The following is a 25932-nucleotide window of genomic DNA, read 5'->3' as shown; positions in this document are numbered from 1 at the left end:
GACTTTTGAAATGGCTTTTGTGAATTTTTTTATTATTTATATTTTGCACTCATGAGAATTAGCTTGTGTATTTCTTAGCTCTGTGTTACGACATCTAGAAATATTGCTTATTCTATGACAATAATTGGTGCTATACAGGATTTTAAAAATGAGCTCATGTCTTCTGTAAGTGCTTCAGTATATCAAACTTTATATTGATATTAATGCACAGTGTTGAGTTATGGTACTACTTTGGGATTTTTCCATCAATCAGACATTTCAGATCTTGTGCTTAGGCACCACCCCACAACAACCACAGCAACAAATATTAATAGCTGATGAAAAAAAACTCACATCTTTACAAGGAAGCTGGTTTGGTTTTGTCCATGAACACTGAACACAGATGCTTATGTATGTCCATCTTACATGACACACATTTCAGAAGAAAGTTCTATCTAGCTTATAACTGTGCTGCTCATTTATGACTAATAAGCAGTAAGGGTTGAGCTCAAGTTTTTTTTCTTTGTGAAGAATGTCCTTTAAGAAAAAGAAATGGGACAAAATATATCAAAGAAATATGTTCATTTTTATCTAGTTGGCAAAATATTATTGGCATCAGTAATCATACTCCATGATGTTTTGATGTGTTTTGATCAACTAAGCTGATGAAATACTGAATACCCTAGACTGCATCTGAAAATTGCAAAGATGATGTCTTTGGAAATGTCACAAATAGCCTCTCATTTATTGTTTCTCCAGACCAGGGGATGTGTTGAAGTACACTGTGCTCGCATCCCTACCCACACCACCTTCTTAGCCCTCTGATGACAGTCAGGATATGATTTGCTGTGAGCCTGGTGTGAGCACACTTCAGATAGAGCTTTGTGTGTATAAGCTAGTGCTGGAACCATAGGGAATAACCTTACTGTTTAAGATTTTACAGTGTTTAATAGATAAACTATTGAAAATCTGCATGTGGAAAGCAGTCAAGATGAAAGTTACCGTGGGACGAGTTCATGATTCAAAGGAAAGAAAGAGATGAAAGAAGCAGAATAATAACACTGAGCTTGAAAAAAGCAGACTTCAACAAATTCAAGGAATTGAATTGAAGTCCTGGGGAAAGAGTTAAAACACAAAGAAAAGTTCAAGAGAGCTGAGAGTTTCTAAAAAGAGTTTCTTAGACTGTATTTAAAATATAAAAACAGTCTATCCAGATGCAAAGGAAAGAAAACCCAGAGAGCACTGTGGCTGTGTTAGGGGCTCATCAATTACCTGAAAAAATCAAAAAAGAATACTGGGGGAAAAAAAGTAGAAACAAGACAGCTACATTATCAAGAACAAATATAAAAGAACAGCACAGCAGGTTAGGAACAAAACTGGACAGATAAAAAAATTCTGTCAGCAAGGGAAAAGCAAAACAATAAAAATTGATTTTAAAATATTTTTCTGTTACACAGTAAGAGCTCTGTGCTTACCGGAAGAGGCAAGTTATCAGATGGTAAAAAAGCCTGGAGTGCTTGCTGTTCCACTGCCTCCCCTCTAAACAATGCCTGGTATGATCAAAGTTAACCAGAAATGCAGGTCAGAGTCTATCAAGCTAATTAGATATGTCATGACATTAACTTCTGATTAAATCTGTTCTATAGTAATAAGGAGGAAAATTGAAATAATCTTGGAATTACTATATTTTTTATTGAGGAAGAATACGTGAGTTCCCAGAGAACCAGAAAATAATACTACTTTTTAAAAATGGGCAAGACCACAGGAATGGGTGGAAAGGCAAGGTAAAGAGAATGACAGAGAATCAGCCAGGAAAACTTTGACACAAGAAGAATTACTGAAAAAGCTGTCTGAAAAATCTGGAAGCATAGAGGCTAATTTAAAAGGCTGACATGTTTCTGTCCATTAAGTAATTTTTAAATGACTTAACGGTCAAGGTAACTGTCCCAAGAGATAAAAACAGCATGTTGTATGTTGAAGTCAATAAATGCCTTGACAACAGCTCCTCCAGGCCTGATTATGTATTTGGTCACTCAGATTCAGATGATGGGCCTCTAAGGTGAATACACAACTGGTTAATACATCATTTCAGAGGGTAATTAACATGCTTGTTGAATTGTGAAAGTGAATTAAGTGGGGCTAGGACTATACAGATGTTATGAGTGAAAAGCAGGCGCAAGATCCCTCAGGGACAAGGCACAAAATAAGTTAGAGCTTTGGCTTTTTCAAAAGTGTAGTGTTCCCACAGTGGGAATCCTGGACCACAAATGAGATGAGGACCCAAGGCACTGGAGCTGCTCAGGAGTGAAGCTGCAGGGAAAGTGCTGTGGGGGTGAGTAAAGAAATCTGTGCTAATTAACATTTCATACATATGCAATGTCCTGTTTTGCTCATTAGCTGCCCCATGTAATGCAGGTGCTGCTGTTTGAATTCCAAGATCTGCAGATGGCCTTCACCTTGGCACCCATGCAGATGGGGGGAAGCAAACTTAATGAGGTAAAATGTGCTTGGTGTTCAACACACCCAGGTGCTGAGAAGGGAACTGTCAGTCACAGTTACAACAAGATAAGACCTCCTTGGGGCTCTGCATACTCTGATGAGGGAGGCAAACTATCCAGGATTACCATAAGGCAGTCTTCTCCCAGCCTACACTGTATGGAATGTGTAGGAATGTCTGAATTGTACAGCTGAAATACAAGGTGGGATGGAAAGCACACTTATACAACATACAAGCTTAGAACTCACAATAATCATGATAACAATTTAAATTTCACTTTCAAGTCTTAAGGTTTTGAAGGATAAATATTAAATGAAAAATCACTGCAAAGCTTCAGTAAAAATCTCTGGGGACCATAACAGATCACCAGCTGAATATGAATCCATGTGTACAGTTTGTAAAAAGAAAAGAAGAAGGTGGGGGTAGAAGACCTGAGGTGTACTACAGAGAGCTGCACATGACAGAAGGTAATTATTTTGCTCTGTTTGGCAATAGAGAAGCATCAGCAGGAATGCTTTACCATTTGGGCACTGCAGCTAGGATACATACAGCCAAAATGAGAGAGAGTAGAGGACCACAATAAGTAAAAGTTTAGAATCATAAACTGAGAAAGACTGAAAGAACTGGACTTACATAGACATGATTGGATTGAGCAGACCTGTGAATGTGAAATGTTGGTGTAAAAAGTTTTAGTAGCTGCAGGGGCTTTTTAGGGAGTTTTTTGTTTTTTGTTTTTTTTTTGTGTTCGGTGAAACTTAAGCACTTGATTTTGAAACAAGGCTGATTTTGTTTCAGTTTTTAGATTGGAAAGCTTCCTGTGAAGCCGTGGAATAGGTTACTCATGTGTAACACACCTCTGAGATCTGCTTTCCTGTGAGTTTTTAAGAACTATTGAAATAAAACTCTGTCATAAGTGCACAGGCCTTCTTGTTTCTGTGGTGAAGGGAGAGGGGACTCAGTAGGTATCTTCAGTAAATTGGGCACTAGTTCAAATACTTACCTGCAATCAGGGAATTATATTGGTTATTAATTTAATTGTATTCCAGTCACTTCCATTTTCAGGGGTTTATTTGCATTCTTCCACGGATACATACCAAAAGTAGGTGATGCTGTGGGATGAGTTGCTAGAACTGATGTCAAAGATGTTGTAGAGGGATGCTGAATTTGCTTTCTCTACATATGCTAATGCAGTGGAAAAGTGACTTGATGCTAAAAGCAGCAGCAGGGGCAGTAGAGGCCGATCGTGCCATGCACCATCCGTGTGCTGGGTGAGTCCTCTCTGCTGCCAGGAGCTGAGTGACCATCCCAGGAGTGTTCCTGTGTACAGGTGGCACTCAGGGACACAGATGCTTCAGTGCTGAACTTGGATTAAGGGCTGGACTCGATGCTCCTAGGGGTTTTCTCCAACCTGAAAGATTCCCTGATTCTATCACTGCATCAGCTCCCGCTGCCTCTCTGTGCCGCTTTCTGGCTGTGAAGTCTCGCTGTAACCAGGAGATGGCACAAGAAGCCCTCTGCAGCCTTTTAGCTGCTGCGCCGGGAGCAAAGGGGGACTGAAACACCATGGGCCGTTCAGATGTCTGCCCAGACCTTGCCTGTTAGAAACACGCAAACACGAAATGGCAGGGTTTTTTTATATTCCATTTGTAAAATGAACATGTATTTATATTCAGCGTTCAGCTGAATATAATCTTTTAGAGAACATGCACACACATCGTCATAGTCTGAAATCCTGTTTACCTCCTATCCATGTATAATACACTCATTTCTGTAAAACCTGGCAAAAGAATTACACTGCCCTGTCTGGAGGAAACGTAGACATCGAATTGCAGGTTACAGGGGCAGTGTTAAGCATCTTAACCTAACAGCATTCCTGTCCTCACCCACTGAGCCCAGCTTTTCCCTTATCAGTAAAGTAAGGGAATGTCAGGACATGTCTGTGCTCCCTCTTTGGGATAGATGAAGGCAGACATACAGAGTCATTTATGCTCTCTTGCTACAGTTCCATATCCTGCCAAAGCTCTTCTCTTCTTCAGGCAAGAGTAACATTTGCAGGATACTGGATGGAAGTGACGGAATAGGAAAAATAGGAAGAAATGGTGTATAGTGAGGAATACAGATGAAGGGGAGACATAACTAAAAATGTGGAGATCAACCTTGAAGTCGGGGTGGGGGGGGGGGGAAGTTAAAGGTTATTTCCATTTAATTTTAATAGACTGGTTTTGGAGCAATACAAAGACTTGATTTATTTTAGGTGTAAGTTAGGGGGCAAGGAAGAGTCAGTAAAACGTTTTCACTGCTGAGACCAATGCATTTCAAAGCGGCATTGTATGGCACAGACCAGGATGAGCACAGAGCTGATAGGTGTCCCAGGGCTGCCAGCTGTGATAGCTCATTCTCCTGCTGGCTGACTCATCATGCTCAAATGCTAACTCTAACTAGAATCAAGGGGGAAAATTATTCATTCTTTCATAGCTGAAATTGAAAAGTTACTTTGAATAATAATAAATGCTTTGGTCAGTATAATTTTTTTCATTTCTGTCTGAATTTCTTTGGGAAGTATTTGTGGGAAATATGAATGTAATGGAAAATTTCTGATTTAATGCATTCTTACTTTTATCTGTTACTAAATGTAACTTTAGAAGTAAACATCATGAAAAAAAAATCTTTCGGCAAAGACTGACAAAGGCCTTGATGTAAAATGTGAAGTTAGCCTCTCTGTTAGGTTTTGAAAAGATTGCAAGGTGTCTGTGTCTAATTGTTTTTAAAGTCTAATTTCTAGTTTAAATAGAATTAAACCAACTACAGATTTCTGTACAGATTTCAGTTTCATTTGAGCAGTGTCCATAGACATCTCCCTCTGGCAATATGATAGCAATGAGTGCTGAAGTAGGATTTACATTCTTGAAACTTGGATGGTTTTCCAACTATAATAGTTTGTCTAATAATAAATAAACAAAAGACTCTGTTGCTGTACCTTGCTTCTGTAACAACAGCAGTACATGTTCTAAATGTGGTCCTGCTTCCTTCTGAATTTGACCTTTTTAAAATAAGCTTAAATTTGTGTAAGGAGCCATTAAAACAAGTGTTTTCTCTATTAATATTTGCAGCATGTCTCTGCAGAATATATATATATTTTTAAAAACATTTCACTGATTCTTTTTAGCTGCTGGTGGCAGCCTTGTATTAAGGAGCCTTGGGAGCTCTTGGCATTTTGAGTGCTGTGTTGATTTAGATCAATTCCAAACATGATGAGACATTACATTTTCATCTGTGCATTGTCACTATGTTTATACCAGGCCCTCCTGGTATTTATGCACATATGGTCCTTAAATGCCTTGTAGAAAAGTAGATCTTATTCTGTCAAAGAGGAAAGATAATGATAATAATTGATAATTAAGAGATTGGTTGGAGGCCATTCATAATGCTTTTAGGTCCTAAATAGTGATTACTCAGAAACGGAATGTTTGGATAAACACACCAGGGCAAAGACTGTGAATATTGCACAGCAGAATGCAGCAGCCCAGCTTCCCTGGGCAGCCCTTCCTGGGAAATCTGCATGTCCACAGGTGAGCACACGGCCCCTGTGTGGCACAAACGGCCTGGTTTTTACTCTTTGAGTTGCACCCCCACCTAGCTACCCCTGAGAACCACAGATTCCCTCTGCTCTGGGCTCACGGGACCCTCCAATGGGAAGGGGTACGAAATGCCAGTCCCTTCCTGTGGGCTTGTGTACCCACGGCAGCAAGGCCAGTGGTGGCAGCTCTCCCTGGTACCTGTGGGGAAGCCGAGGCAGAGGCACCCTCAGCTGCTCCCTTCAGCTCCTCCACAGCTCCAACGCGACGGGACATCTCAGGACAATCCTGCCCCCTTGCAGGGCTCTCAGCTTTAGGCTTACTGGGGCACTGTGGCAAGCATATTTCTCTCCCTCTCAGGATTTTTCATAGAGGTGCACAGAGAGAAATGAAAGAGAAAAGAATTTCTATTACTGCTCCTTGTTTTTCCTATGTGGAATTTGTTTGGAGAATTTTTTACCTGGAGTGAGTGCTTGATTGGATTCTGGTGAGGATTGTTTGAGCCTGATGGCCAATCCAACCCACCCGTGTCTGGATTCCAGCGAGAGGGTCACGAGTTGTGTCGGAGTTAGAGTCAGAGAAAAGTAGTATGTAGTTTTAGTATCCTCCTTTTATGTAGTATATTAATGTATTTTAGCACAGTCATAATAAAGAAATAATTCAGCCTTCTGAATTGAGTCAGACATCGTCATTTCTTCCCATTGGGTTTGCCTGCATTTGCAACAGGGCACAGCTAAGCTTTGGGCTGCAAGATGTGGAGCCAAAAGTAATTCACAAAGGCGGAGACGTAATCCCAAAATATTTCTATTTATTATCTATTATCCTATATTTCTAAATATTACCAACTCTCTAGTAGGCAGCCAAGTAGGAAGTTCTGCAGAACCTCTTCAACATGAGAGCAGAGTTGTGTGTGAAGATTTCTGCAAAGCTGAAGGGGAAGGTGCTGCCTCCCCAGAGAAGGCGGCTGTGTATTCTGCAAACATCTGCATAGAGTATTGCCATTATCTATGGTAATGGATCTCCAGACTCCTGCTAGTGACAATCATGTTGGAATGTCTGAGCTCTTTGTCTCTGCCCCCTGTAGCAGCAGAGTAAAAGCTACTGTCAGTCCCTGCCCTACTCTGACAAATTTCATTAGCATGAGCAGGTTTTCATCATGCTGGTAATATCACTTGATTTCAAACATGGTATTTCTGAATCACAGTTTAGCAAGAGATTTTCAAACAAGTATTTAATGAATAATAGATAGAAACAGAAAGAAGGCAGATTCAGAATTTTAGATAAAATTAAACTAGCAGTTGTTAAATATTGTAGCAGTCATTACATTCAGAAGTCATTTGCTACCTGTCCAGGAGACTTACACATTTTATGTGCAATGGAAATGAGATTTGGTTTAATCTTGTCACACCATGATCAATTTGTGTCTCTGGGAGCTCAGAATTTGACACCATCTTTTCTGCAGTGCCACTTGCTTCAATACAATACAATTAATAAACCAGCAGTGTATAAAGATGTAATTTGCAGCTCAGATGGTAAAATGTCTTCAAATCAGTAAAGGCAGATGTATCAGAGGATGATAAAACTCAATATTTTCTATTTTTAGAGCTCCATCATAAGTCATGTATTCTTTTTGTCCTATATGACGTCTTGCCAAGTGTATTTATTTGTTGGCATAAAGCTGGAAAAGGTAATGTTATGGAAATAGACTCTTTCATATTTTTACAAGTATTTGAATAGCGGTATATGTTATATAGAAGAACATACATAGGGTACAAGTATATTGCTTATATTTATACATAATATTCTGTAAGACTGGAAATAATTCTGGGTACATGGGACATATTTATCTCATTGGGATGGGATTATGCCCCATCTGTGATGGAGAATGCTGTTACAGTGATCAGAAATACTTAAACTGAGAAGGAAGTTTGCAGAAAAGTTACACTTTCTTTTTCTTATGTTCCTGAGAATTAGTCCTTGAGAATGGCATTTTGCCTGACTGCAGGGGAGGCTTGGCAGGATTCTGCAAGAAGGCAGTGGCACTGAAATTCCCAGTTGTGACTGGAGAGCTGGCTGCCAGGCCACGTGTTAATGCAGCTGAGCCAAGAGACTTGTCCTTCAGTAATTCAGTGAACAGAGCACATTCCTCTATGTCTCCTCTCCACCTCCTGCCTGCTTGGTCTGCTCTGTGACATATGTTGCCAACAGAACTGTCTAATGCTCAGAAGTTCTGGGATTTTATAATTTATCCTCAGGTCTGTGGTGGGGGAAGTCTTCACATTTACCTAAAGAAAAGAACAATTAAGAACAGGAAATATTCAAGCTGGGGTAGGGGGGTTGGCGGGGGTGTCCGTTATAAAACGGGAAATTGAAAAGCAATTTTGTGCTGCCTGGTCAAATAACTTTCTAAACTTTCCATGGTTAATTGGAAAATACTTGGGAATTATAAATTGATAAGGATTCAAATATTTAGATATCAAACAATTCTATTTGTTTGGTGAAAAAACACCACAAATATGTGTGTGTGTGTGTCTATGTTTGTGTGTATATATGTGTGTGTTTGTGTGAGTTGTCTCCCACAGGCTTTGTCCATGCTAGAAGTGTTTGTGGACTTCTTCAGGTAGATAATGTATATAGGAGGCATTAATGCTTGAATGTTTATTTACACGTCTTTACACCATTTTTCCCCCAGGAAGCTTGTTTAGTGGGCTCAGGCTGCAATGTCAATTGCTACCTACAGAGGCCAGAGACAAAGGGCTTCAGGAGAGTTCTGATCATTTATGTTTATGGTTCTAGATTGGTTATTAGACACCTTTAAATAAAGGTGACAATCGTGTTTCTATTTTTGTTTGGCTAGAGACAAACTCTTGAACAGTGTCACCACTGGTAGAGCAAAGTAGGACTCACGCTATGCCATGAATAATCAATGACAGAGCCTAAAAGAGGTTCACAAGTCAAACTTGAATATAGTTCAATTAAACAATTTTCCAGTGAACAAAAAACTGTAGGATTTCTCAATGAATGGATATAACTGCTGTATTTGGAGTGGACAAGAAGTTGAAATGTTTGGTTTAGGAAAAGATTGACAAAGAGGATTTTAATGAAACTTCTACTGGATTAATATAAATCTTAAAAGATCTGTATAATATTAAAATTGAATACATTGAAAGATTTAGACATAAACTAAGTAGGAGGGGTTTCACTCTTCAAACCTCTGCCTCACCAACAGTCTAAGAAATAGGTGGAACTGTGGTTACAGTAACTGTTACCACAGAGAAAGTGAATGCTGAGAAATGCAGCCAGAGTGGCAGAATAGCACGGTGGCCAAGTCACAGGGTAGACAGAAACAGAGCACTGGGTTTGCCTGCAGGTGGAAGGTGAGTGTAAAGCAGCAGGCAAGAACAAGGACAGATAAATGAGATGTGGAATCGTGATCTCTGGAGGCAGACTGATACCAAGCAGGGCTGTGATAGGAATTATCAATGCAGTGGAAGTCCCACTCTGTTCCTGCACAGGACAGGAGGGTGAAAAGGGGATGGAATTCATGGCTACCCTGCGGTGAAAAACTGCCCATAAAGCACCAGGAGCCTTTTGTCAATGTACTACAGAGGCTGTACTGCAGCAATCAAGTATTCTGTGGCACACAAAACCCAAAGATGAATGGGAACATTTCTGAAAGACACGCATAAGGTAGTAAGAAGAAAAAAAGGAACAGGTAAGATAGAGAAATGTGGATGACCTGCCTAACTGCAAGAGATCTGGGAGGGAAAATATGACATGAATTCTGTAATTTCAGCAGAACTCTCAGCAGAATGTGAATTCCACAGCAGTAATAGTCATTTTCTGATTCGTTAGTCCAGAAAACATGCTTTTATATAGACGACCAGAAGCCTGTCGATTCGTGGAATCCAATGACCTTGACATTTACCTTTTTCTGTTTCACAACCTTCTCCTCCAAACTACTCAGTGCGTGGTGCTGCAATCCCGGAGAACCCAGTGAGTGAGTTTCTCCGCTTGCCTGGCTGAGGCTGCCTCGGGAACGCAGTGCTCAGCCCAGAGAGGAGCAAGCTTGAGAAGAACGGTGGGCCTGGTGCCTGAAAAGGAATGGAAAAGCAACTCCGGCGAAGGGAGATCGGAAGTAGCAGGGTCCCTTCTCCCTCCAGCGGCCGGGGATGCTGCGCTCCCCCGGGGGTACATTCCCCAGCGCCGTTTGAGGCTGCTCAGCTCCATAAATGCCATTTGCATGGGGATAGGATGTAACAAGAGCTGTAAATCACTGACGGCGGAGTGAACTCCTCAGGGGCAGACACGGCGGAGCCGAGCCTCCGCGAGCTGGGGCAATGTGTGAACTGTATCTTTTGTTGGGGGGGGAGGACTGATAGCAATTAGATGATACTTATCTGGCCCTTTGATGTGTATTTACACAAACAACGTTTTCCTCCGGGAGTTGCGGTATAAAGGAGAGGCCCGTGCTCCTCGACACCCTCCTTCCTGGGATCTGCGAAACACGGCACGATGACTAAGGCCCCTTTCTCCGTGGAATGGCTGTCTCAGAGCAGCCAAGCTCTCAAGAGCCCCACCGAGGGCTCCCCGCACCGAGCATCGTCCGCGGGCCACCGACCCGGCTCCGGCTCCAGCGCCGGGCAGAGGGAGCGGAGCCAGGAGCGGCCCGCGGGCCCGCGGGACGGGCGCGGCGGCCGGAGCAGGGAGCGCACGGCGGCCGCTCCCGCCGCAGGTACCGCGGGACAGCCGGGGGGGGCTCCGGCGGGGGCGGCGGGGTGGGACCCCCGGCCCGGGCAAGCACCGCTGCGCGGGGGTGCTCGGAGATGGAGGGGGCGGGCGGTTCCCCAGGCGGTGCCGGGGCTGGCTGACCCTTTCCTCCTCGTCCCTGTCCCCAGGAGCAGGCGGGAGGCCGTCGGGAGCGGGGCAGCCCGTGCCAGAGGAGGGTCCCGAGTGCCCGGGCCCGGAGGAGCCCTGCGGCCGCGGCGGGCGGCGGCTGCGCACGGCGTTCAGCGCGGAGCAGATCAGCACCCTGGAGAGCTCCTTCCAGCGGCAGCAGTACCTGGGCGCGGCCGAGCGCCGGCAGCTGGCGGGCAGGATGCGCCTCTCCGAGGTGCAGGTGAGCGGGGGGCGCTGGCGGCGGCGCGGCTCCAATAACGAGATAATCAAGTCTGAGCGGCGTTGTAACCTTGTCTTTTCTCCTTCCCCTGTACTCTTCCTCCAGATCAAGACCTGGTTTCAGAACCGCCGGATGAAGCTCAAGCGGCAGCTGCAGGAGTTGAGGACGGAGCCCTTCTGCAGCCCCGCTCTCCCTTACGGACCTCAGGGCGCTGTGGTGCCCCTGCCGCTCACCTACGTGGCCCGGCCGCCGGCTCTGCCCCGGCAAGGGGCGGCCTCCGAGGCCTTCCCGGTGGCGGCCCTGCCGGCACCCGCCCTGGACATCAGCAGCGCCTGCAGAGCACCGCCAGCTGGCTTTTGGGCAGCACCCTGCTTTGTGGGGTACCGGGACCCCAGGGCCTTCCTGCTGGGTGTCTGACCCTCTGACACCAGCTAGGACTAAAGAGGATTTGCACTACTGACAGATATCTGGGCTGCCTTCGTCCGTAACTGCTTGGAGGAGTTATGATGCAGCACCGATCTAAACATTTACAAAGATATGCTGGACAATCTGAATCATGGACTTCAGGCCCTTGCATTCTTAGGCAATTGTAAAATATACACGGGGTGGGACAAACAATAATATAAATGGAATCTTTTAATAAACCTATTTTTTCCAGCTTTCATGTGAATTCCTTTCTCAACGATTGTAGAGGTACTCATCCTGCCCCAAAAGAAAGTTCCTCTTCCTTAAAGAAATACAGACTCCTTCTTATCTAGATTTGTTCTGCCTCACCTGCAATTTACTCTGCTGCTGAATGCAAAAAAGCGTGAATTTCCCTCTGTCTTCTAAAGTAGGTCTCCAACCCTGTCATGGAACTGTGCTTTTAGCCAAATATTTGGATGCACCTGTTACTCAATACTGGGCTTGCTATAGCAGAGCAGATGCTTTTTAGATATAAAAAATTACTTTCTAAATAAGTATTATATATTCACGATTTATTGAGCTGCCTCAGTAGATTAGTAAGAACCTCTTACCTAAACAGATCATGGAAAGGATCTTGAAATTTCTTCTCTATGAAACAGTATCTAGTCATCTCACATGCGGTTATCAGGGTATAAGGGTGACGATCAAAAGAATTTTAACATTCCAAAGCTGGTTTTCCATAAGTGGCAGTAAAATTCCTTACCACTGCTATGCACTTTGAAAATTTGGATAATGAACCAGTAAACGGATGATCAAAATGGCCTGATTTCAGGCCAGAAAAAGGGCTCTTGAGAAATGATCTTTGACTGTAAGTTGACATAAATCTTTCGAAGTTAATTGTCAACTAACATGAAAAGAGCAATAAAAATTTCCATTACTTTAGAGGTGATCTGGGGGGGCTACAAGGATATTTCCAGCACACTAGTAATTTAAACTCCTGCAATGAATGGTCTGAGGGTTCTCTGTCAGTCTCCTTGAATATCTTTTGTATACAGAGGCCAATCTGCCACTCGAGTACCCTTGCCTGGTAAAAAGCAACATTATGTGATGCTGTGGGCAGTTGCTTTGCAGTGACCTCTGCAAGACTCCTTGATTTTTTTTTTTTTTTTTTTTTTTGTAATTATGCTGTATTTTTCTAGTCTTTTGAAATATTAGTATTTGTTTGCAATTGCACAAATTGTGTGTCTCTAATGCAAGAGTCTCAGCTAAAAAAGGGCTCAGGCGCTATCAATCTTATTGAGATCTCAGGAAAATTATGCAGTTGTGGACTAAAGAAATGTATTGACGTGTAAGTAAAATTCCCATTCGATGGAGGCTTATTTCTCAAAGTCATAAAACGGTAATACTGATTTGAAGAAATCTCTCTTTCAAACATCATTAGAGAACTGGGTTGTCTCCGGAAAGAGCTGCATTTCCTGAATATTTTCCTCTGCTCTAAAGTAGTCATGTTTAAAATAACAAAACAGTCAAGGCAAATAAATGTACAATTTACCGTTTAAAAAAATAAAATTATTAAGCTTTAGACTCCATGTGGCTATTCTATTTTCAAGGAAGTAATGGTTGAAGGGTTAGATGTTCCCCTTATACATCGTGTCCGGCTGTGCCCGGACAGCAGGTTTAGAGCTCCGTGCAGAGGTTTAGAGCCAGGCAGAGACAGCCGGGGCTCTGCCGGGAACACGCAGCGCTGCCGTCCCTGCCGTGATTTAAGCCCGCGGGGTTTGTGGGGACCCCGCCGGGACACGGGGGGCTGCGAGCCCGAGCAGCACCAGCCCCGGGGCGCTCTCGGGGATGGAGGCTCAGCGTGGCGGCTGGGTGTGTGCGGCCCCCCGTGCTCTGGCTGGGTGTGTGCGGCCCCCCGTGCTCTGGCTGCGGCTTTCGTGCCAGGGGTGAGCGCTGGTTAGCGGGAATAACGGGGCATCCCAGCTCTGGGCCTACGAGCTGCGGAACGGCTGGAGAAGCAGAAGCCGATCGCTGTTCGAAAGGGTGCTAATGTTCACTTAACATAATTACTCCTTAGCCACAGGTATGTTCAGCAAGCACATGAAATACCTTGCCTTTGGCAGGGCTAGCTGGCAAATACTGTTCTGTTTCCCGGTAATTGCTCAAGTGAACGCGAGACGTGATGCTCACTTGGCTCAGTCCCTAATGGTATCAGGTTCCTCCGAATGTCTACATGATAATTTCTCTCCTACCTTCAAAAATCGGCTCTCTCTAGAAGGTAACTACTACGTTCCAGTTGTCTAGAAGGCTTTATGTGAAGTAATTTCATTTTTGCCAAAGCTGTCCGACTCTGGCATTAAAATGTGAATGCAAGTTTTTCCTTTGATCTGAGAGAAAGAAACTCGGACTTTATTCCTGATTGTTTGAATTTCTCCTTCACTGTGTTTTAGCCCTGGCAGCAGTAAAGGGGCACAAGCGTCAGTGATACCCGCACGGTATCAGCCCCTCGCAGGAGATGGGATGAGATGGGATGGGATGGTTCGGCTCCGGCACCGCAGCCACCGCACGCCCCCGGAGCCAATCCCCGACATCGCGGGGGGAGCACCCCGCCTTTGTGTCTTCAATCGCACCAAATAACCCAGCACCGGAACGCTCTCCGGCAGCGCAAAGCGGTGTGAGCAACTGAGCTACAAATGGGAACGGGGAAAGACGGGAAAAAAAAAAAAAAAAAAAAAAAAAAAAAAAAAAAAAAAAAAAAAAAGACGAGTCGATTAGCTGGGGAGGAGTAGTTTAATGCTCGTGGGGTGAAATTGACGGAACCCCCCGGCCCGGCGGCTCTCGAGGAAGAGGCTGTATAACCTGGAAACTGGGCTCCCCGGGGAGGTAAAGGCGATGGGAGGGGACAATTGCCAGAGCGCTAACTTCAAAGACCTTCTCCCCTGCAGTGCGTGCGCGGAGGGGGAGAAACCTGATTGAATTCACACCGCGGGGCGGGGGAGCCGCCAGCAACCGCGCTCGGAACCGCCCGTCCCAATTTGGCTACAGCAGCCATCAGAGGATTGGGAATAGGGTCGGGCTATACCACCCCCCTGCAGCTCCTAGACATGGTGGAGCCACTCCAGGGACCTCTTTACAAACTAGGTGAAGTTACACGGCGTTGTGTGCTAATCGAGAGAGATCTCGCACTGTTAGGCCATTACATCTAATTGCTGCCCATTATCTCTTTCTTTGATACTCAATTAGATGACAATTAACTTGATAAATCCCACCGAAGTGGAGGGGGGAAGAAAGAGGAGAAACTTCTTGGTCTCGACATGTTCCTTGTGTAGATTTTACTACTCTTCCTTTATATTTGTGTCTTAAACTCACAACCTAGTGTTATCCTCTAATAGTACCTAGTAGGGAGCTTATCCCAGTGTCTCTTCGGTATTCAGGTAGACTAAGTGCTTTAATTCTTATTTCAGCTCCTAGTTATTCTGCCTGGGCAATTCTGAACAACTGTGGAGGTGTCACAAGTCCTCAGGCACGTGGCGATGGCGTACATAAAAATTCAAGTACTAGTTATAGAAATTCAAGTACTAGTTTGTTTCGAGCTAACTTGTACTTAACTCATCTAGGTGCTTTGTCCATTAGTTCTGCAAAGCACACAGAAATATTTCCCCGATAAATCGTTTTTAATGCAAAGTGCGTGCTTATTCCTGCAGTCGCTGAATGGGGATATCTGGGCTTGCAGCGTGTGAGTCGGGAGGGAAGAGGGTGAAGCACTGCCGGCTGAGTCAGTAGCATTTGTCATTTATTGTGTGTTAGCCCGCATTGTTCCCGTGGGCAAAGGAGCGGCGGGGTGATGGCACTGTTAGTGTTCACGGGTACTTCAAACAGAAAAGCATCTATTCCCAAACAATCGATCTCGTTGATGCCTAATTGACTATCTAATAGCACCTATCAGGACATCAAAGGAGACGCTGAATAACCAAGTTAGCATTTCCAAAGGGGAGCAGTGGAGGGTACAAACAGCCATCATCTGTCCCACCGGCCAGGAGCCCAGCCCGGCCCTGCGGCTGCCTGTGGGCTTGGGATTCCTGGGGCCCCTTCTGAAGAGCAAACTGTCTTGTCTTGCCTGCACTTTTAGCCCCGCTTCTTAAAATGGGTTTACTTACCTCTGAAGGGCTGCTACACTTCCCCAGGCTCTCTCCTCCTGCCCATTTGCGCAGCTAAACATGTTTTTTTTGTGGTGTTCCAATGTTGGAGTCTTTTTTGTTTGAGTTTGTTGGGTTTTTTGCTTTCTCATAGTGAAGTGGGTGGTATTGCACCCCCTGTCATCTCCACTCCACCAGTTTCGTCAAGAAGATATTGGAAAATCTGCCCTTTTCATAAATATAATGAGGATCTGCCTATGATGGAGCCGCTATCCCAGATCTGGTGGCCTAGTACATCAACCTTCAATCTATGATAAATGCTATGATAGTTTGATCTGTATATTGTTTTGGGGGTTTTGTTTGGGTTTGTTTTTGGTTGTTTGTTTTTTGTTGGTTTTTTTTTTGGTTGGTTGTTTTTTTCCCATGGTTTACTTACAGACACGGCTAGCAGCTAGAAAGTTCGCAACATGAAGATATGCCCAACTATTCTAAGCAATTATTCCCCTTGAGAAGGACTATTTTTCTGTTGGCAAAATATGTCCACTTTTTCCTTATGATTTAATGCAAAATCAATGTGATGGTCTGCTGAAGGCCTTGGCACACAAACAGCATTCCTAGGCAACAAAAGTACTTCAGCATCTGGAAAAGGATGAGTATTTAGTGTCTTGTGCAGGAGATGCTGCAGCCTGAAGGATGGGCTGGACCTTCCTCAGGCAATACCTTCATGCTGAAGAGCTGCTGCAGTCCTGCCTGTTCCCATGGGTTTATATGCCATGTGTGCACAAAGCCCCAGATGAAATATTCCGAGACATACCAGTGACAGAAATCTATCATTTGTCCGTAGAAGTCTTGTAGAACTCACATGAGAAGAGCACTCTGTCCTGGCAGCCGTATCTGTAATTATCAAATCCTGGCATGAATCACTGCACTGACATTCGGGGTATCATACCGAGTTACAGGAGTGCATAAGATTCCAGTACATTTCTTGAAGCAGCAATTATGTTTCCTATGGTTGTAATGCTTACATACAAAGGCAGAGCAATAAATATTTTGAAATGTGATTTGGAGAAATGGGTCCACTATGTTCTTAATATAAGAATGTTAAAAAAAAAATCCATCAATTTTTCAATATTACACAATATCTGAAGTTCTGAGTACACTGAATTCTATAGGAAAATACAAAATTTTCCCTGAGAATTTAGGTTTGGTTTTCATCATGGTTATATATCAAATCAATTGAATGCTGTAAAAATTTCACATTATAGGAAAGAATGGAATGGAAGTAAATTTGTGTCTCATATGAGCCCCATAGGGCTCAAGGTGAGGGGAAGATTTAACTGCAGATGTAGCACCTCTGTCCACCCAGGGTCGTTAAAGTTTTCAAGTTTCTCAAGCTGCCACCTCTTTCTAATGGGAACTACAATAGCCACATAACACCTTCCACACTTTTCCCATCTGTTCCAGGGTTTTGTGGTCCACAGATGCAGCTACTTTCATCTGGAGTTGGGAGGATCCTAGGGTTGGGTTTAAATATCCCGCTGAATAGGCTATTCAGATTGGAGTCTAATAATAAAAACAAAACAAAACAGCAACAACAACAAAACTAAAAAGAAAAAACCCCAATTTTCATTGACTTTCAGAAAACTGTATGACAGGTCAGCTGCTTCCCTGCATTCCCAGACAAAGGAGAAGGAGGAAATGGCAGCAGTCCTTCAGGGTTAATATAGTTGCCTTCTATAAGACACATAATGTATCAGTGCAAATGCTGGTCTTTTTGGGCACAGCACTGTGTGGTCATCTCGTGTGTGGTTCAATTCTGGCAGCTGGGGATGAAGTGTCTCTCCTAGAGGGTAGTCCCTGGGTGTTTCTGTGTGCTCTGGTGAGGGGCCTGCAGGGCATGGGGCTCCCAAAGCTGCCTGGCTTGGCACAGATTTCTTCTGCTGGAGAAAGGGTGAGGGAGCCTGCCCTGCTAGAAGCAGAGTCCATGCTGCTTGCTAGGTAGGTGTGAGCTCCGTTTAGGAGCTCCTGAATACCGGTGGTTTTCCTGTATTTTGTCTAAACTTCTTTCTGGTCGGGTAAATTAGTGGGAAAATAGGAGTTTTTCTGCTTGGATTTGTCCACATATGAGGTTATTCAGAAGTTGCTGCTCTGACATAAGATTGGAGATAAGATAGCGATGCTTCAGAAAAAGAGGGACCAAACACGAGTGGAATAGTTAAGGAACATTTATTACATCCTGAAGTTATTAAAACTAATGTGCAGGCTCTTAGTTCATTTGGGGAACAGAACTTATCCCTGCTTGACTGAAATGTGTCTCGGATTTAAATGTTCGTGTTACAGTGGTTTTGGTTGGGTCAGTGGCGTGCGGTTCTGATCCAGGGCGGGGTCCAGATGTATTCAGCTGCTTGGGCATTTGCATTTCTTGTGAATATCAGCCAAAATGAGTCTTGCGCCAGCAGTAAGTGAAACTCCTTTAGTGACTGGGCCCAGCACCCTTCAAAGAGCAGGGCGATCTCTCTGTCGGGACTGTGCCGAGGCAACAACAACCTTTCCCATCCCTGCCCTGAGGGGATGGTGTTGCAAGCAAAGCTCCAGGAGGCATCCAGCTCTTGGGCTCTGTGGGCTTGGTAAAGTGTTTGCATTGCTCAGGTGCCTGGATTTTATCCCTTCCCCGGGGCCAGTGTGGGGATAAGCCGACTTTGTCGGATCGGGAGGGGTCGATAATCCTCTACACATTCCCGCGGCCACGGAGTTACGGGAACACCTGAGACAATGAAAATTAACAGAACGAATATGAGGTTTTTCCAAATTATTTTCATAGTAAACTGGGGTGGTGGTTTACTTTGGGGTTTGGTTAACTTCTTTTTTTCCTCTTCACATTGCCCACGTGTGTGTGAACCTAGATTATTGCTGTGTTTTAGAAAGAAACAAACTACTTCCCTGTTAGACACAGGCTTATGGTGTCCACTTCTTCCGGGGACGCATCCGAGCAGGAGCTCTGAGGATTTTGGAATCGTCATTGAAATTGAGGTCTTATCAGTGCATTTACCCAGTTAGAGGGATTTGCTCTCGCTTCCGTTTTCCTTTAAGCGAGAGTTAGGATGCGAGTTATTAAAGTTTCGCTACTGCCGGTGTGCTCGTGCTTGGTGTGGTATTTTTTACGGCGTGACCAAAAGCCCAGTGAAGTTGAGCAAAGTGAGAACCTGGAGACGGGCTGAGTTGCCGAAATGCTCCTTTCCTCCAGCCAAGCTGTGCTGGGAGATGTCTCGGTATCCTCCCTGCATTACAAGAGCACCGTTCTTCTCGGGAAGCGGCGCATGGATTGGGATAGTATGAAGCTGATGAGGTGCGAGCTCCCCTGCTCACTTAGCGCTTTGATCACTAAACGATTGGGGAGATGGGTTGCGTTTTCTGGCTAGACAGACGGCGCCAAGTTCAAGCTGAGAGGGCCCGAGGCTCTGCTCACCCCCTCCTGGCTCTGGCCCGGAGAGTGAGGGTTGAGCCCCGTGGATAGGGACTTCTTGACATTGGCCCCCCATGGCTTTTCCCAGGGAGGAAAAAGGACGGTGGGACTGACAGAGGCTCTACCCGAGGTTTGTTGTCCCTCGCCTCTGCCTCGGCGCCGCGGGTGTGGGTCTCGGGGCTGGTTTCGGGCATCTGTGCAGGGTGGGACCCCGCGATCGAAAAGGGAGCGGTAAACCCGCCCTGCCACCGGCAGCCACGGTGTCTTTAGACGCCCGCTTGCGGGGCTGGGGCTGCCCGTGCCCTGCCCTCCAGGGGAGAGGGGCAGCTTTGCACTTCAAGGGGGTCTCCCCGGCCCCGCAGACAAGCTGGAGCCAAGGGCTGTAGACATTTGCCAGACGTGTGAACTTTCCTCCTCGCTGGTAGCTGTTATCTCTGCTCGATTCCCACTTTGATGTGTGTTCGCACTTACAAACGACCTCTCCCGGGACGGAGCGCCCATATAAGAGCGGGCCACGGCCGTGGGCCGCCCAGCCCCTCTCCGCCATGAATCAGGCCCAGATCCCTTCGGCAGAAACCAAGCCCCACGGGGCCAGGCCCCACATCTGCTGTGCGCCCCCTCCCCGCGCCCCCAGCTCTCTGGGCAGTCCCACCCTCCTGGTCAGAGCCAAGCCCCGGCGCAGCAGCCCCCAGCCGGGCCAGCCCGCGGACAGCGAGCCCTGCGCGGCGGAGCGGAGCCGAGACGATCCCCGGGACATCACCGACCCCTGCCCGTCGGAGACAGGTGGGTGAGGAGGGAGAGGTGGATGGGAGGCCGAGAAGAGGGGAGCGGGCTGGGGACACGCCGGGGTCCGGGCTCTCGCCGGTGCAACGGCCTGGCAGGGCTGAGGGGCGGCGGAGGCGCTGCCCCAGCCGGGCAGGGGCCTCACCGCCGCTCCTCCTCCTCCTCCTCCCGTGCAGCCCCCGACGGCGGCTGGCTCAGCGCCGACGAGTCCTCGGGCTACGAGAGCGAGAGCGCGGGCGGGGAGCGCGCCGGGGCCGCGGCGGCGGGCGGGGAGCGCGGGCGGCAGCGGCGGGCGCGCACCGCCTTCACCTCGGAGCAGGTCTGCCGCCTGGAGAAGACCTTCCAGCGCCAGAAGTACCTGGGCGCCACGGAGCGGAGGAAGCTGGCGGCTGCCTTGCAGCTCTCGGAGATCCAGGTTAGTCCCGCAGGAAGCAGACCCTTCGCGGCCCCGCCTGGCAGGAGCAGCCAGGGTCGGCGGGTCCATATCTGTCTTACGTGAGATGAACCGACTCTTGAGTTTAGTAGGGGCTGTGGGTTCCCTCGGGGATTAAAGACTTAGGACTCTGGGGAATTTGCAGCACTTTCTTCCGGGAAACCATCAAGGGTTTTTTTTTATTTCGTAGTGAGATAAACTGTCCTGGATATACGGCGATCTGCATGTAGACCATGCAGAGCTCAAAACTGGTCTTAAAGACTCTTAATTGATTCTTGTAAAATCCCTGAACGCAACCACTCTTCCTCTACATCCCGCAGATCCTCTGCCTCCTGCTAAGTAGGGCAAAAGCATCAGTCCCGCTGTGTCAATTCTGTCTGAAGCAAAATGGCAAAAGCAGCTGAGATAGTTGTTCATAGTTTGCTCATTATCCTTAGACAAAGTCCCTGATCTGTCTTCTGCATCCCCCCCCCTTCTTTTTGTTGCTTAGATCAAGACCTGGTTTCAGAACAGGAGGATGAAACTGAAGAGACAGATACAGGACCACCAGCACAGCCTCGTGTCCCCTGTTCCATTCCACAGCTACGCCCCGGGGACCTCACCAGCTCTGTTTCAGGACGGTCTCCACTACCCCTTTACTGCCCAGCACCAGAGACTCCTGCCTTTCACCCCGATGCCTGCTGTGCAGTTCAGCTTCTCCTTTCCCAGATACGACGCATCGCAAAGCACCTACCACTTTATGGCAAATGAACTGCCCTACTACCATCAACACCTTCTTCCTCATCCTTCTTTCCATCCGGTTATTCAGAACAAAATGGACAGGCAATGCCACCCAGTATATGCATTATAGTGATAAAGCAGTGTTTTATACTGTAATGTATTTCATGCTCAGAATTTCTTACCTAATTTGGACGAATGTCTATTATTTTAAGTTAAATGTGAACATGAATAATTTTATATTTGATAATTAATATTAAAATACTAATCTAGTCTAAAATGTGTTATGTAGATGGTTTTCATTGCTCCCCCTAGTTTTTCAAAATTGTGCATATATATATATATATATATATAAATAAAATATGAATAGTGTTATATGTGTCAACTCTATAAAAGACTGCACTTGTGCAGTGAAAACTGCAGTGGTCACTTGTCCTCCTGTGTAAAGGTAATGGAATTAATGGTTAAATTTTTTCTTGATTTTCCTACTGTCCCACCGAGATTGTCTGTCTGTTGTTGAGTGTTTGGTTGCCTGGATACAGACAACTGCATCCAGTTGCCCTGCACTGTGCTTTGAGCTAAGTAAATCCTACAGGGGAAGGATAACCTGCCAGTGAGTTTCTCTTCTGGATATAAATCTAATATTAAAAATCCAGTACCATCATCCATGTGAAGCAGTGGTAATAATATTAAATCAGCATATCTTTAAACAGGAATTAACTGATCAGGCCTTCATTATGGAAGTTTAAAGTTTTACAATTAACAAAGCAAACTCTAGGCAAAAAAAATTTGGGTGTAATTGTGTCTGGTTCAAAGCCATATCATCTGATTGGAATTGTAGCCTGAAAATTTGGCCTTTGTCTCACCACTATAAAACAATTATAATTGCATACTTGGCAATTTGCACTTTTTTAGCATTTTGATCTATTCCCTTTAAACAAGTTTTGTTTTAGTAATCCTGAAATGTGGGGGTTTTGTAGTTCTTCCTGGGATAGGTGTTCACTCCCAACAGTGCTTACTTAACACTTATTTCTTAGTCTAGGTTTTAATTTTTAAATCTAATTAATTTTTGTTTTGTTACTTTACCTGTAAGGCCTTTGAAATACATTACTTGATTGTTGCAGTGTAGTCTAAATTTCTACCCTCTGCTCTCTAATTCAGTGAGTCGTATGAGTTTCGATGTAATAGCCTAGGGGCTTCTCACTTGTGAAAAAAAATACTTAGAAGAGGCAGAGAGAATTTTCTGTGAAGTGTGTTCTAAGTGACCTAGAAATGCACAGGTCGTCCCTGCAGCTGCCTGGCTGTGTCAGGGTGTTGCCCTGGTGGGGCACAGAGAAGGGGCATGGTGGAAAGTCCTTCGAGTGTCTCCCAGCTTCCCCTCCTCCCTTTTGTCTACCAAACGTGATGGAGGGGGGTGCTGGGGGGCAAGCCATGGAGGGTGGAGGGAGGAGAGGGGAAAGGGAATGCATGGCACAAAGCTGCAGCAGGCCCCTTTTTTTTACCTTGTGAGAAGAGGAATGGAGGGTTTGGGTTTAGTTCTTGGTGGTGGTGGTTTTTTATTTTGTTTTGTGTTAAGATTTTTGTCTCTTTACAGCTGCAGAGTAGGCTAACCATCACCTAGCAAGCAAGTTAGATTGGTCTGGATTGGAGAAGGAGATGTAGTCACATATGCTTTATACAGATATAAGGTCTCTGGTTTCCCATTGTCTAAAGGCTTGGCTTTCCATAAAACTTGCTTTGTGACTTTTAGGAACAGCCCTAAGTATTCCTAAAATCAAGGCTAAACTAATTCTGCAGTTTAAAAATTAGGGAGGCTATCAAGTTACAGCTGCAACTTTTGGAAGTAAAAAATTAAATATTTTCTTTTGAGTGTCCCAAGAGACCTGAATTGATGAACAATTCGTTTTCATAAGCAGATTTAAATTGCAAGTGTGCTTGACATTGGCACCAACATACATGCTTGCCTGTTAATTCTTTACCTTTATCTCTCTTCTAGTGCATAAATACAACATGTCCATCAAAAAGCAGATGAGACCACTTGAAGAATGGTGCAGAATATACACATAAAAGAGACTACTGGGCAACTTGTTCAGTTTTGTTCATAGCGTTTTTACCTTCAGTAACATTTTAATTTAAATGCAGAAATGTTTCCTTAAAAACCCCCACAATTGCCTATTAAATGACATAGTTACTATATAAATTTCAGTGTGTACAGTACCCCACTTTTTTAGTGGATATCCCCACATGATTATAGGTTATTTTCTGAAAACTTTTAGATAGGAAAATTTATATAGAAATTTCTATGCAGCATGGTGAAAATTGTAGGAATAAAGAGATTTCATATCCTCCACTTCCACTCTCAGTCTAACTTCTCTAATATGCATAAATTATTTTCTCCTCTGGTCAAGTTTTTTTATGTTAAAAATAATTCAAAGAATCTTTAGTTTATTTAATAAAACAAATAAGTTAAAGAGTTACTCTTAGAGGTATTTGGCACTTTTTTGAGATTACAGATAATCGTTCACATTTTTAACAGGAAGGAAGATCTGATTGGAACATCAGTCTTTTATGTTCGGTGGTTAGAGTCACTGCTGGAAGCACAGAAGATAATCCTGGCCCGGGAGGCAGTAGTAAAGCTGGACTTGGCAAAACTGGCTGAAGAGACTGAGCTGGAACAGAAGGTAACAACAAGGCAGGGTTTGGCACAGCTGGGTGAAGGGAAACAGCAGAGGTAGCAGAGACATTGACATCCACCCCATGAGGATAGCTGGATGTAGCCGTGTCTGGGTAACAATGATAGGGCAAAAACAAGCCGGAGAAAAGAGCTTCGATCCTGGCATCTTGAGTCTGGCGTTTGAACTTCATACGACGATTCTGAAACCAGGTTTTTATCTGAGGATAAGAAAAAAGAGTCAAGAACCAAGCCCTTTATCCCTTTTCCTTGTAGCAATATACCCTGAACACAGACTTATTGTCAAAGTAACAGAATGCATTAACAGTAAAGGTGTAGGGTTAACAAATTTGACCTATATTTAATGCAGAGTAATTGTCTTGGCATGATGAGGACTTGAACCATGAAGACTCCATGATACATGGCAAGCCAACACTCAGATATGGACCAGGGCTGTAACACAAGACTTGCTCAGTGGGGCTAAAAGGGTAGGGGTAGTCCTGTACAAAAATAATGTCAAATAGATACATACCCATGAGAAAGAATTAGCCTGAAAACTGAGGTTCTGGAGATTGCAAAAGTACTTTTACCCCCAGTGAAGTTTCAGCTTTTGAACTTGCATTCACCATTTTCCCATTGCCCCTTGTCCCTGGAGCACTCGGAGCTGAGCCGGGCGCAGCCGTGCCGGGTGAGGCAGGGCTGGCAGCTCGCTCAAGCCCCGTTTGCTGCCAGCGGGGCGAGGCTGACGGGCGGGAGCTGTCACTGTCACTGTCACTGTCGCTGTCACTGTCACTGTCACTGCCCCGTCCCACGGTGACTGTGAGGTGGCTCCCACCCCCGGGGGCCGGTGTCCCGCTCGGGCGGAGGGCGAGGCCGCGCTCACCTGGCTCTGGGAGAGGTTCAGCACGGCGGCCAAGCGCCGCTTCTCGCCGGCGCCGATGTAGCGCTGCTCGCGGAAGCTGCGCTCCAGCTCCTGCAGCTGCGCCGCCGAGAACTTGGTGCGGGGCCGCCCGGGCGCGGCGCCCGCCGCCACCGCTCCGTGCCCGGGGCGCTCCGCGGCCTCCCGCTCCCGGGCCGAGCCTGCGGGGACAGATGGAGCGTCTGAAGGGGGGACCCTTCCCTCGGCGGGCCCCGCGGGCTGTGTGACACAGCGGCGGCCGTGCCCCGCCCGCGGTGACCGAAAGCGCCGCGACCGCCGCTGTGCGGGGGGACCAGAGGGCACGGCCGGGACTCACCGGGCATCTCTCGGGCTCCGCCGCTGCTGCTCTGGGCCAGCCACTCCACCGAGAAGGGCCCCTTCTCCATGTCCCCAGCCCCGCCGGCCCTCACTGGAGCCGCCCCGGATGCCGGGGCAAACATTTAAAGCGCCGTCCCCGGCATGGTTTGAAAAGACCCAGAGCATCAAATGAGGCCGGGGACAAAGGACCTCATTGAGAAGCGCTTTAATCTCCCCTTTCAGGTGATTGTTACATCCGCCTAATCTCCGAGCGCAGTAGTTTGCAGAACTCAAGGCTGCCTGACCTGGCGCCAAGTGCAGCGCGGAGCCGTCTCACCACGTAGGTGCTGGGAATTGCATCACGGCCTGGGCTTCTTCCCGCTGCTCGAGCTGCCCTCGGCCCCCGTGATTTCCAGTCTTTATCTTCTGCTATGAAGGACGAGGATTCAGAAGGGACAGATAACAAAGAAGGACAGGGAGAAGCCTCTTTTATGAGTCTTATACCCAAATTTTGCGAGCCTTTTGCCTGTTTGGTGAAAGGCTTGGTAGAATCCCCTTTCCTATCATCAGCAAAGGAAGTAAGGACGTGAGGTAGGAACAAGCCTTCATCAGATAGAAATCTTGAAGTCTTGAAGAAACACTGATACAGTATCTTACCAATATGCCTGTGAGCAACTCTGTTCTCTAAGTCTGGGTGGGTAGAGGTTGTTTGAGCTTGGAGTTACTTGAAAAATCCAGGATTCACTATTTCTTGGTGCTGTCCATGAGGCAGAGTGCTGCAGTCAGGACTCTCATCTTTCTCTGAAGTCTTAGGTACGCTTGTTGACTTCAGTTTATGTAGAATCAGATATTTTAAGACGCCTTCAGGGAGAGAATAGTTGAAACTAGAGGGCGGACATTTGCATAGCGATTTGTTAGGTCATTTTCAGAAAACAGGA

At 45.8% G+C, this 25932-nt stretch overlaps 3 protein-coding genes across 3 annotated transcripts; 2 read left to right on the top strand and 1 right to left on the bottom strand.

Annotated features, from left to right (window-relative positions):
• Nucleotides 1-8516: 8516 nt before the first annotated feature.
• On the top strand, nt 8517-13139 carry LOC116808553 (homeobox protein HMX1). Its single transcript, XM_072931148.1, has 3 exons — nt 8517-10786; nt 10950-11170; nt 11276-13139. Exons 1-3 carry the CDS (start codon nt 10567-10569, stop codon nt 11585-11587), a joined length of 753 nt encoding a protein of 250 aa, XP_072787249.1. The 5' UTR covers nt 8517-10566; the 3' UTR covers nt 11588-13139.
• A 6536-nt stretch (nt 13140-19675) lies between these two features.
• LOC115495849 (homeobox protein vent1) lies at nt 19676-21450 on the top strand. The gene is made up of 3 exons (XM_072931567.1): nt 19676-19909; nt 20086-20372; nt 20881-21450. The coding sequence occupies exons 1-3, from the start codon at nt 19720-19722 to the stop codon at nt 21238-21240; spliced, it is 837 nt and encodes a 278-aa protein (XP_072787668.1). The 5' UTR covers nt 19676-19719; the 3' UTR covers nt 21241-21450.
• A 1902-nt stretch (nt 21451-23352) lies between these two features.
• On the bottom strand, nt 23353-25083 carry LOC115495848 (homeobox protein vex1). Its single transcript, XM_072931419.1, has 3 exons — nt 25014-25083; nt 24662-24858; nt 23353-23999 (listed from the first exon to the last, which is right to left on the bottom strand). The coding sequence occupies exons 1-3, from the start codon at nt 25081-25083 to the stop codon at nt 23637-23639; spliced, it is 630 nt and encodes a 209-aa protein (XP_072787520.1). The 3' UTR covers nt 23353-23636.
• Between the last annotated feature and the right edge of the window lie 849 nt (nt 25084-25932).

This window comes from Taeniopygia guttata, chromosome 6, assembly GCF_048771995.1.
Source record: "Taeniopygia guttata chromosome 6, bTaeGut7.mat, whole genome shotgun sequence".
In the NCBI taxonomy this organism is placed as follows: Eukaryota; Metazoa; Chordata; class Aves; order Passeriformes; family Estrildidae; genus Taeniopygia; species Taeniopygia guttata.
The sequence above is the reverse complement of the archived record's forward strand: the minus strand, read 5'-3'. Positions and strand labels throughout refer to the sequence as shown.

Bases quoted from the DNA above. Each gene is read 5' to 3' on its own strand.
- LOC116808553 (XM_072931148.1), top strand. From the start codon at position 10,567: ATGACTAAGGCCCCTTTCTCCGTGGAATGGCTGTCTCAGAGCAGCCAA. The intron at 10,787-10,949 runs GTACCGCGGGAC...CCCTGTCCCCAG, and splicing joins GGCGGCCGCTCCCGCCGCAG to GAGCAGGCGGGAGGCCGTCG. The intron at 11,171-11,275 runs GTGAGCGGGGGG...CTCTTCCTCCAG, and splicing joins TGCGCCTCTCCGAGGTGCAG to ATCAAGACCTGGTTTCAGAA.
- LOC115495848 (XM_072931419.1), bottom strand. From the start codon at position 25,083: ATGGAGAAGGGGCCCTTCTCGGTGGAGTGGCTGGCCCAGAGCAGCAGC. The intron at 24,859-25,013 runs GTGAGTCCCGGC...CTGTCCCCGCAG, and splicing joins CGGAGCCCGAGAGATGCCCG to GCTCGGCCCGGGAGCGGGAG. The intron at 24,000-24,661 runs GTGAGCGCGGCC...TCTTATCCTCAG, and splicing joins TGAACCTCTCCCAGAGCCAG to ATAAAAACCTGGTTTCAGAA.
- LOC115495849 (XM_072931567.1), top strand. From the start codon at position 19,720: ATGAATCAGGCCCAGATCCCTTCGGCAGAAACCAAGCCCCACGGGGCC. The intron at 19,910-20,085 runs GCCGAGACGATC...GCGCTGCCCCAG, and splicing joins GCCCTGCGCGGCGGAGCGGA to CCGGGCAGGGGCCTCACCGC. The intron at 20,373-20,880 runs GTTAGTCCCGCA...TTTGTTGCTTAG, and splicing joins TGCAGCTCTCGGAGATCCAG to ATCAAGACCTGGTTTCAGAA.